The 11,218-nt window shown below is 45.3% G+C and overlaps 2 protein-coding genes across 2 annotated transcripts; one reads left to right on the top strand and one right to left on the bottom strand.

Annotated features, from left to right (window-relative positions):
• Nucleotides 1-400: 400 nt before the first annotated feature.
• On the top strand, nucleotides 401-3,411 carry EAE98_007230 (uncharacterized protein). The gene is made up of 6 exons (XM_038954853.1): nucleotides 401-605; nucleotides 884-961; nucleotides 1,234-1,549; nucleotides 1,692-1,860; nucleotides 2,082-2,339; nucleotides 2,394-3,411. The coding sequence occupies exons 3-6, from the start codon at nucleotides 1,381-1,383 to the stop codon at nucleotides 2,869-2,871; spliced, it is 1,074 nt and encodes a 357-aa protein (XP_038808995.1). The 5' UTR covers nucleotides 401-605; nucleotides 884-961; nucleotides 1,234-1,380; the 3' UTR covers nucleotides 2,872-3,411.
• A 2,412-nt stretch (nucleotides 3,412-5,823) lies between these two features.
• On the bottom strand, nucleotides 5,824-9,837 carry EAE98_007229 (uncharacterized protein; the record flags this gene model as incomplete). Its single annotated transcript, XM_038954852.1, has 3 exons — nucleotides 5,824-7,747; nucleotides 7,797-9,076; nucleotides 9,127-9,837. 3 exons carry the CDS (start codon nucleotides 9,835-9,837, stop codon nucleotides 5,824-5,826), a joined length of 3,915 nt encoding a protein of 1,304 aa, XP_038808994.1.
• Between the last annotated feature and the right edge of the window lie 1,381 nt (nucleotides 9,838-11,218).

Here is an 11,218-nt window from a genome sequence, read left to right as displayed (position 1 = left end):
TCATCCCCCACGTCTTTTCGAACTTATCATGCACCGCCATGCCAACCTTCTGCTGCACAACCTAGTCACCATCCTGGACATGCCAGCCAGTCTGATGGTCACCCACCGCCGCCACCATGGAAGCATTCCTCTCTGCATTGATGTTCTAGCAAATATCCCGGCACTATAATCCTGGTTCCGGGCACTTCAATAGCGTTTTGAGTGGGACAAACTATGCAAATCAGCACAGACTTTGAAGGGAAGCTACCCTGTCGAACCCTGATCTGTAAGCTTGGGAGAAAGAAAGCTTCGGGGAGGCGCCGACGGAATTAGAATAGAAGGAGAAAAAATAGTCTTTGGCTTTGCTTTAAAAGGTCTTTGACTCTTCCAAACTTTTATCTTATCTCCCTTTCATATCCCCTTGATTCCATTCTAGAAGACTCAGATTCTCATCATTCTTCCAATCCTCTCTACACTGCTTGTTTTTGCCTGACAGCATTTCTGCTTTATATTCACATAGATCCTTTCGTCGACTTTTTGCAAATTATAGACCACTGTTTTTTGTTCGTCACACACATCGATAAATCTTTGAAAGGAAAACCAAGAGCTGGATTCCTACATACACAGTCAGCATTATTTTCTTTCAGTGTTCTCTTTCCCTTCTGCAATCTCACCAGTTACAAGAGAAGATAAAAATCATCTCCGGTCCGAGTTTCTTACAGCATAAGCAAGTTCTGGTGTTCATCTGTGAACTCTGTGAACTCCGAATTCTGTTTTGAGACTTGGACCCTTAATGATAAAGATATCTCTTGTGGGGATTCTATGAATCACCCAGTTGTTCTTGCAGATTCGCATATCAAAAGGGGCAATCTTCCAACGTTCTTTCTTCCTAACAAGTTAGCAGACTTTTGAAACTTCAGCATACATACAGTTGATATTGTTTTTGACTTATCAGATATATCAAAAAGATCTGTTTTCAAAGGTTCGTTCCATATTCCCATCTAAAGAATTTCCTGTTTTTGGGCAAGACAAGGAAGACAAGGAGAGGAAGAGAAGAGTGAATTGTAAGAAAATAATGGAACTTGGCCAGCTGGTCAATACCTACCTAATATTCACTCTTCACTCTTTCTTGACTCCTCGAATCATTGCATCATTCTCTATCAGTCATGGAATAGAAAATTTGGGTCTCGGTCATTCGGCTTTACTAGCTTGGTTTTGTAAGAATTCACGCTAAGATTTTCTACTTTATTACAGACCTCCTTCTCGAAACAACTTTTCAAAACCTCCATACTTCCATCTACATATACACAACTTCGAAAAAGTCTTCTTCAAGAGACAATCATCTTTTCGTACTTCATATTGTGTTTCAAGTTACTTTAATTGTCTACAAAGTATACAAATATGTCTGCTATTCGATCTTCCTTCATTCGGGCTGCCGCAAAGGCTGGTCGCAGAACCACTCCCTCCATCATCTCCAGACAAGCTGTTCGAGCTTTCACAACCACTCAACAAACCAATGACTATGAGGCCATCCACGAGAAGGAGATTCCTGCTACAAAGTTCCAACCTGGTAAGTTCAATTATCACTCCCTAATATTAAAGTTACTTGGAGATTTCAATGCTCCATGTAGTTTTGGTACCCAACTTTCAACATTTTTTATCCCAGCAGACTCTCCGGTTGTCAGTCAAATACTGACTTCTGGATGTCATAGGTTCTGGAGCAGAGAGAGTAACAATCCCAGTTGAGGAAGCCGCATTGGCAGCAGCAGCTGCAAAGGAGGCTGTTGACGTTGTCACTCCCCTCACACAAAGCGCATACAAGGGCATGACCCCAACTATGCAAAAGATGAGTTTGATGGGCAAAGTTGTTGTTGTCACTGGGTAAGTTTCTCTCGCTTTTCTTTAATTCCAGATATGTTTTTGTTGGGTTCCCGATCTACAAGCACATCTCTAGCTCGCACACAAAATCAATTTTCAACAATTATTTCAAGATTTGACCCTTATCGGTCTTATCATCTGCACTAGTTGTTTTGGATTGATTTAGTTCGAGCAATATCTTGTTTCGAAAGTGAACATTCAGGACTAACACAAAGTTAAAACAGTGGTGCTCGAGGCTTAGGAAACCACATGGCACGTGCATGTGTCGAGGCTGGAGCCAAGGCTCTTGTCATTTTCGATGCCAACCAAGAGTTGGGTGATGCCTCAGCTGCCGAACTTTACGAATTGACCGGAAACAAGATCCCCATCTCCTTCTTCAAGGTCGATGTTCGTGATGCCGATGCGATTGAGTCTGCTGTTGCCAGTGTTGTCGCAGAACATGGTGCTCCAGATGTTCTCATCAACTCTGCAGGTATTGCCGAGTAAGTACATACCATGATCAATCTGCCACAGATTTATACTAACAAAAATTTCAGTTCCAACATTCCCGCCGAGACTTATGACCACAACATGTTCAGACGTCTTATCGATATCAACCTTACTGGATCATTCCTCATGTCTCAAGCCGTTGGAAAGGCTATGATGGCCGCTGGCAAGCCAGGATCGATCGTTCTCGTCGCCTCCATGTCTGGCTCCATCGTCAACTACCCACAAGAACAATCCTGCTACAACGCCTCCAAGGCTGGTGTCGTTCAACTCGGAAAGTCCCTTGGTGCTGAATGGGCTAAGTACAACGTCCGTGTCAACATGATCTCCCCAGGTTACATGGACACCGCTCTCAACAACGTACCAGCCCTTGATGCTCAAAAGGTCATTTGGAAATCCCTCACCCCACAAAACCGCCTCGGTGCCGTTGATGACCTTAACGGTCTCGCCGTCTTCCTCGCTTCCGATGCTTCCGCATTCATGACCGGATCCAACGTCATCATTGACGGTGGTTACACTTTGTACTAAGTGATAATGAGGAGCTTACTTTCATGAGAGTTCATCAACGTCTGGATACTTCATATCTTGGGTAATACCCAAAAACATACCTGGTCGTTGGATGGTGTCTCGGGAAAGGGCTTAATGACTTCTAATACACTTTGCATAAAGATTTCATTTTTCCAAAAATCGATATGATGTTTCTTTGGTGCACGGCATGAAAAAGGATAGCAAACTTCTCTGTAATTACTTTTTTTCTACAAAGTGGGCGACAGAGAGGGTCTAAAGATTTGTACTCAGGTACTTTGGTTTGGGCTTGGGCAATCTTTGATTTATTCGGCGTTAATAATATAAAGGTTGCATAAAATATGATCTACATGATCATGATTTGAGCAAATGGGCTCAGTTTAGAGGGAGATGTTTCATCACACTTTTAGATAATGTTATGGCTGGCTATGTGTAATGGTTACAGCGTAGCATGGCATTGGCAATGATGCGATCAGCAATGCATATAATATTGATATATCGATGTCTTTGATGTTATACAGTGATGCATGAAGTGAATTGTATTTGCATTTTCAACCTGTCAGACTTCAACCTCTTGTTAGTCCCTGTTTACGTCTATATACCTCCCTTCTCCGTGCATTCCCCTCTTTCATCCCTCTTTCATCCCTCTCCCCTCCATCTGCCCCACCTTTTCAACTACATGAAGTACCTAATCAATCGAAACCCCACGCATTCGATCCATCGCATCTCATCGAATCTCATTCACTAACTCGACTGCATTGCCTTATCCATACATATATGGCACTTCCAAGGTTTGCACACTCAGAATCCAGAATCCAGAATCCAGAACTCGTGTTATCCATACGCTGATACATACACAGCGCCGAATCAGACGAAGTGTGAGGAGAGTAATGGATAGACATACTTACGATTTACAGGGAGTGAGTGAGAATTCATCTACCTTGGAACCTTGGGGGGGGGGGGGGGGGGGGGGGGGGGGGGGGGGGGGGGGGGGGGGGGGGGGGGGGGGGGGGGGGGGGGGGGGGGGGGGGGGGGGGGGGGGGGGGGGGGGGGGGGGGGGGGGGGGGGGGGGGGGGGGGGGGGGGGGGGGGGGAATTTGGAGGGTTTAGAGTATATGGTAGAATACCAAGAATTAGAGTTATTACGTTTTACCCATTAGCTCTATATCCTCTCTTTCAATGAAGGAGGGAGAGCAAAGAATTGGGAGTGAAAAGCGGATTTAAGGAAGGTCCACGGGGATGCGTGTTCGGCTATCTCATGTATTAGAAGATTGGTTCCTCTGGAGATGTTGAATGAGAGGCTGCGTGGAGATTTCTCTTTTCTCGAGGGTCCGTTTTTTCTAATAGCGATGTAAAAGTTCCCGGGGATGAAGGGGGATAGGTAGATAGGTAGTTTTCATCACGTATCTATCTGATCTGGGCTTTGTGATTCAGAAATTATTTATTTAGTGATTCTTTTCCATTTTTTTAGTTTTTGGTTGATTTTTTACATTTATGTTTCTTATTTCGTGGTTATTTGAGTGATGATAAGTATATAAGATTACATTCGTCGCTTATTTCTACCTCTACTTCTACTTCTATAGATATCTCCCCATTAGTATCTATTACTCAGTACCTCATCACCTCATCACCTCATCACCTCATCACCTCATCACCTCATCACCTCATCACCTCATCACCTCATCACCTCATCACCTCATCACCTCATCACCTCATCACCTCATCACCGCATCCCCTCTTCCTATCTTTATATTTCCTATTTCCCATTTCCTTCCCATCCATCCCATCCCTTCCCATCCATCCCATCCCTTCCCATCCATCCCATCCCTTCCCATCCTCACTCCACAGATTCTCAAACCCCTAGAAAATCAATCACCTTAACCACTCAATCTCACCTCTCTCTCTATTCCCTCCCGATTCTCTATTTCCCAAGCTCCCCTTACCACTATATAATCCCATCCCATCCCATCCCATCCTATCTACATCACACTCATTCTCAAATTCAAATACACTCCTAGCACTATTGATTAATTCCTCACTCCTGTATCCACGATATTAATCTGCAGCTTCATCTCCATCTCCATCCACATTACAAGCCTCCTCATCATCCTATTCTCTCCTCTTCCCCCTTCCCTCTTCCCTCTTCCCTACTCCCCTACTCCCCTACTCCCCTACTCCCCTACTCCCCTACTCCCTACTCCCCTACTCCCCTACTCCCCTACTCCCCTACTCCCCTACTCCCCTACTCCCCTACTCCCCTACTCCCCTACTCCTCTACTCCTCTACTCCACCTTACTCCTCTCCCATCCCTCCATCCCCCATCTCCCATCTCCCATCCCCCATCTCCCATCTCCCATCCCCCATCCCCCATCCCCCATCCCATCCCACCCCCAACCTCCTTCTCTCCTCCCTAAATAAAAAGAATCAAGAAATTTCGATAGTTAGGTATCTGCCCATTAATATAAAACATGGTATATAATACACAACAAAGAGTCGAACCTGATGTCTATTGTATCTAATTTCTTCATTGCCCTTACATAGGACTACTGTTATCAGCAAGTCAACAGGTATTTCCACAAAACATCCAATTTTCACAGTCACATACACATACAATCACAGACGCACAAGAAAACAGACTTTAAGTACTTTTCAGTCAAATGCATTCAAGTAACACCAACTCCCATGATTTTCCCACCAATATCTTTTTACGATACGAAACCTATGTGTTCTTACTAACTTTCCATTTTCCATCCGCCCCATCACCCCCCAAATGCACCCAGAGACCGCCCATGAAAGAAATATTGGCTCCGCATAAAACATGATAAATGCCTCTACCTAAAAATTCTCATAATGAAACGTGTCAACTGTCTGCATCTCCCATAAATAAACCTCTACCACCAATATCCACACGTATTCACACCCTTTATCATGCTATCCATCCTTATCTAATATGCAATTAATATCTATCACCACCACGAGCAGGTTTATTCTTTCCCTCAGCAACAGCTTGAAGAATCAACTCCTTAGCCTTCTCAATGCCCTCTTCACTACCAACAACCTCAATTGGATCAGTTCCCTGTCCACGAGGAACGGTGACGTTGCAGCCAGTGGCCTTACGAATACTGTTAACCTTGCTGCCATTCTTACCAACAATTGATCCATACAAGCTAGGATCAACAAGAGTAAGGTGTCCAACAAAGTTGTTTTTCGATGCTTGTTCAATGGCTTGAGCCAAGATGGACTTAGCTTGCGCAATATTTTCGGTGGAGCCACGCAAAACCCATGGAATATCACCAGTCTCTCCAGATTCAGACTTGTTAAAGACGAACCATTCCTCAACGTCATCGGTTGTATCCTTTTCATCAGTGATCAAAGCATCCTTAGCGCTAGCTCCTGATGGTGGTGTGGCTCTTGCTGGCATTTTAGCGCCTGCATGATCAACCGTGACTTGGAGATCATTTCGCAACTTTCGGAAAAATTGGCCATTGTTCGAAATGTCGTGATGAAGTTTTCGTGGAACTTGAACAGTTTCACCTTCTTGGCCTTTAACAAGTTCAAGAATATGGGCCTTTGCCTTTTCGACATCAGCAGGAAGGCCAGTGACGGTGATTCCAGTTTGACCACTACCCTGTCTAGGGATATCGATCGAGACTTTGAAATTCTTCTCCATACCCTTTTTCGTCTCACCACCAGCACCAATCAAAGGACGATGCTTGTCAGTTGGAACATCCACAGTTTCAGTTGTTTGGCTGTCTCGTTCCTCAACAATCTTTTGAATGGCAGAAACAATGTTATCAACAAGCTGTCGGCTACCTTCAACCTTGATAGCATTGCCCTCAGATTCGGCCTTGGGGAATTGCACAACCCGAGCGAGCTCTCGGCGGTCACCAGATCCACCGGCATTGACAATGATGGCATGGATGTTTGCGCCTCCAGCGCCGATCAAAGCTCTATGATGCTTCTTGTCGACGTCCAAAGTCTCGGTGACTGTCGAATCGAAAACACTCTTCTTTTCCTCGATCAATTTCTTTGCCTTTGCGACTTGAGATGCAGTTCCCTTGATCTGAATCTCAACTCGTCCTGATGCGTCAGCACTGTCGCGAGAGTTTGGAACATCAATCTTGGCTCCAGTCAATTGTCTCAATTCTTCCATGCCAGCTCCACGTTGACCGATAAGGGAAGGAATCTGGCTTTGCTGAACACTGACAGTAGCGCTGTGGGAATTATCTTGGAGATATTGAAACAAAGAAAGGATTTCATCTCGGGCTTCATCAGCTCCCTTCTTGGGTCCCTTGATAGAGACTTCGTCTGGGGCTTGTTGACGTCGAGCACTTTGTTGACCAGCATCATTTTCAGCATGCTCTTCATCTGTAGGCCGACCCGAGCGTGGGAAATGAATTTGGACCTTGTAGCGAGTTTGCAATCTGTTGATCTGGGTTCCCTTGGCACCAATGAGCTCAGGGTGGAACTTGGGGTCGATCTTCAGGGTGTACGTGGTCTCATCAGCCCATTGTCTGCCAAGAGCCGAGATATGAGATTTGGCAGCATCTGCTTTGGCCTTGGGTCCCTTCACTTCGACTTGGCCATCCTTGAGTTGAATGTCGACGTCGAACTTTTCACGCAACTCGTTCACGTACGAGCCTCCCTTACCAATGAGCTGGTTTGCATGCTTTTGAGGGAAGTCAAAAGAAAGTGTGTAACCACGCTCTTTTTCTTCCTCAATCGCCTGTGCGACAAATTCTCTGACCTTGACAGCCAACTTCTCCACGGTAGGTCTAGGTCCTTGAAGCGTGACAATAGTGCCGTTAGCAACAACGCGAGTAGGAATTTGGAAGGCCTTGTTTTCAGCGGTGATGAACTTCTTGAGTTTATCGTGGTAACTATGGTTGTCAGCATTCAATCAAATTAAACATTGTTTCAAAGACTTACATTCTTGGAACATCGATCGATTCGCTGGTAATCTCTGCTTGAGAACTAATGACATCAAGAATGTGCTTGCGAGCATCTGCTAAACCACGTTTGAATTCTGCGATATCATTTTTTGAAGGTTGACTACGAGGAATACTGTATTCCGGTTCTCTTCCAGCAGGTCCTTCGAAAACAAGGAGTACATCGCCGTTCGGCCCATCTGGCAACACAACGTGCACGCCATAATCACTCTTGACCCTTGGTGAGATATCTTGTTCAAGGTGCTTATAATAAAATGAGTTTACTGGGATGTTTGCCATACGTGAGTGAGGGTGAGCATCCATTATGTTCATCAATTGTCCCTGTACTTCAAACAAGGCATCCGTTTCCTCGGAGAAGATCTCCCAGATCGAGCCAGTGCCAGTATTTGGTGTGTAAATACGAGCATTGTGAAGTCTCTCGAGTTTCTCAAGCTCACTGCGCTGGCGCAGATATCGTGCAAGGTTGAAAGCATGCGCTTTGCTGTCTGGTGCTCCAGTGAAATGTTGACTAATATCAATATTGGCAGATTGCGATTTAGTCGATAGCCTTCTGGCTTCCCGCACAGCTTCCTGAATCTTGTCAACAGGGCCAACGACTGTGATGGTGTTATCTTGTTCGTATTTGTCTGGCACAAATAGGGCACATCCAGTTCTGGCAAAAAAGTCCTCTCCTGGATTACCTTGTTCACCAATAATAGATTGATGGCGACCCTTGCTGATTCCTCTCACTTCCTGGCGAGTGAGCTCTTCGTGCAACTGCTTGGCCCGACGCTCAATCTCCGCGCGTGCTGCTAGAACGGCAGCACGGTCACCATTAAGAGTAATGCAATTGTCAGCAGCAGCTGGAACGAAATTTGGGCCTTCAGGACCATGAGGGGGGGTTCGCCAGATGTAATTAGACGGGATTTCCAACTCGGACAAGTTGTGAGTATTTCTCAAGGAATCGGCATGAGTGTCATGGGGACCAGCAATGAAGCGGTAGAATTCCGATGGGATACCACGCAGCTTGGTCTTGGTTGTGCCTGCTTTCTCTCCCACAATTTTCTCGATTGCCTTCTTAGCTTCTGCGACCGCGACTGCATTGCCCACAATAGTGACATCTACTGTAGCATCTTCTTCATCGTCGACAGGGCCAGCCTTGTTGTCTTTGGGCATTTGAATTCTAGCACCAGTAGCTTCTTGCAACTCCTTAATCTTTGAACCTTGTTTTCCGATGATGAAGGCTCGTGCTTTGCTGGGGATAGTGACGTGGATTTCTTGCTGATGAGAGGGTTAGATTAAATAAAGGAACAGAGTAACGACCAGCTTACCTTTGCACCAATTTGTTCCATCAGAGCCTTGATACCAGTACGAGAAGCTGCAGGAGGGCCATAAGCTGTAAAGGTCATCTTACCTTCCAGACCAGTTGTTTGAGTAATGTTAGATCTATACTTCTTGTTGATCTCTCTCAAGATTTCTGGCAAAGGCTTCTTCAACTGATCACGCTTGAGAATATGATCTTTGGCTAATTCAATTCTTTCTTGATGTTGTTGACCTGGTTGATTAACCTTTGGTCGATTGACAGAAGACAATGGGGTTGCTGCGCCTGAGATGGGAGTAGAAGCTCGGGATGCTCCATTGATTGGAGTTCCATTGGCATTGGCTGGCGATTTTCCGCCGCCCCAAATACCTTGAGCTTGAGGCTTAGGTTGGGAAGTGGCTCCGAGAGCTGGGAATAACTCGTGAGATTGTGTATCGATTGAGGGCTCCTTGCGGACATCCTCCTTCTGTTTTCCTGCAGCTTTTGTGGACACAGTGGGGACCCATCCTGGAGCGGTAGAGTCTCCATTGGCGTCTTCGAGCACGCTGGTAGAGGTAGGTTGTTCACCATGCTTCAAATCTTCTTCATCGGGGACTTCCTCAATACTGGGTTGATGTTCATGCTCGTGTTGTTGCATGAGCTTCTGAGCCCGAGTGAGTTCAGGCCCATTGCCGTTAGCTTCGGCATGGCCATTTGGCACAGCAGTATCGACGGCAGACATGGTTGGAATGGTTTGATGTTGAGATTGTAGAATATGGACGAGGTTGAGGTTGAAATCGAGTAGGAATTCTATGACATGGCAAGTACATTAGTATATAATGCAATGGATAGTATGCTTCCCACAACAATCACAATTGAACAGAAATCAGAACCTACCTGAAGAATTGCTGAGGGATTGAGGGCAGGGTGAACGCAGATCAATTGAACCGGGAAGATAAGGACAAGTAAGGCCACGCAGACAAATTATGGGAGAATGAGCTCCAGGGTCTAGAAGACTGGCATAAGGGGCGATGCAGTAACAATGTGGGAAGGTCTGTAGAAATTGATGAAATGCAGAGCTCTTCTAGATTGAATAGGCTCTGTAAGTACAAGTTTCTTCTGTTTTCTGAAAATGTTATGTGCAACGACGTTGAAAGTTGTCAAGATGTAGAAAGTTGTACCGTGGGTGGAACGTATTATGGAACTTTCTTGAACACTTAATCAGAAGCTTGGGCGATAAAGTGAACCTGGTAAGCGAACCCCGATCTAGCCAAGTTGTCTTGGCATCCCGTGACCTTGCAAGGCCTCGAGTCCTCGAGTTATCCGAAGGAACATTGAATGAGTGAATGAAGCTGTTATCAAAATCTGCTTTTGAATTCCCACTGGTTCGGGTCAATGACATCAAACTCTGGAAATCATATGAAAGTCTTCTGTCCCTAGTTTATGAGGAAATTAACTAACAATGATCACAAAGAAACTTCAAATCCGTACTAAATCATAAAAGCTTGCATGTTGGATTCTAGTATTGCACTGAATTCACCAGGTTTAGCAATAAGGAATACATAAATATGACCTAGTGATGGCGTTGGTTCTACTCAATCGTCCCCACTGGTTTCCAATGCCAATGCAATTGAGGGGTATATCCACATACAAATTTCCTCTCCGCATACGATTAATGTATGAGACTAGATCAGACAACACTCGAAAGGGCCGACGATGATGCACCTGATACTTTTGAGAAGGTAAAGCTGGAGTGGCTTCATCATGGAGAGAGCACTTGGGTATACATACATGTACTTACATGATATTCGAATGGGCAAGTAAAGTACCCTGAGACTCGAAGATCTCTGCCAAGGCGAGAGCTTCTTGATGAATTTCTGTGCCAAGTGGCTATGCTTCATTCCTGTCTTAAGGAGAGGGTTTTGAGTTCTGAGCGTTCCTTCTATGGTTTGTCACATAGTTGAATGGACATGGACTTCGAGTCCAGTTCGAAATTCGATTGAGGATCACCCCTCCTGTTGTGTAGCAGATGTGGTGTCTCGAAGTCTCTCGGAGTCAGCCCACCCACCTGCTCCAGGTAACATGTTACCACTTCATACAGAACAGTACAAGAGGTCCGCTGC

The sequence above is a fragment of the Botrytis deweyae genome (assembly GCF_014898535.1).
Source record: "Botrytis deweyae strain B1 chromosome Unknown BDEW_016, whole genome shotgun sequence".
Classification (NCBI taxonomy): domain Eukaryota; kingdom Fungi; phylum Ascomycota; class Leotiomycetes; order Helotiales; family Sclerotiniaceae; genus Botrytis; species Botrytis deweyae.
The sequence above is the reverse complement of the archived record's forward strand: the minus strand, read 5'-3'. Positions and strand labels throughout refer to the sequence as shown.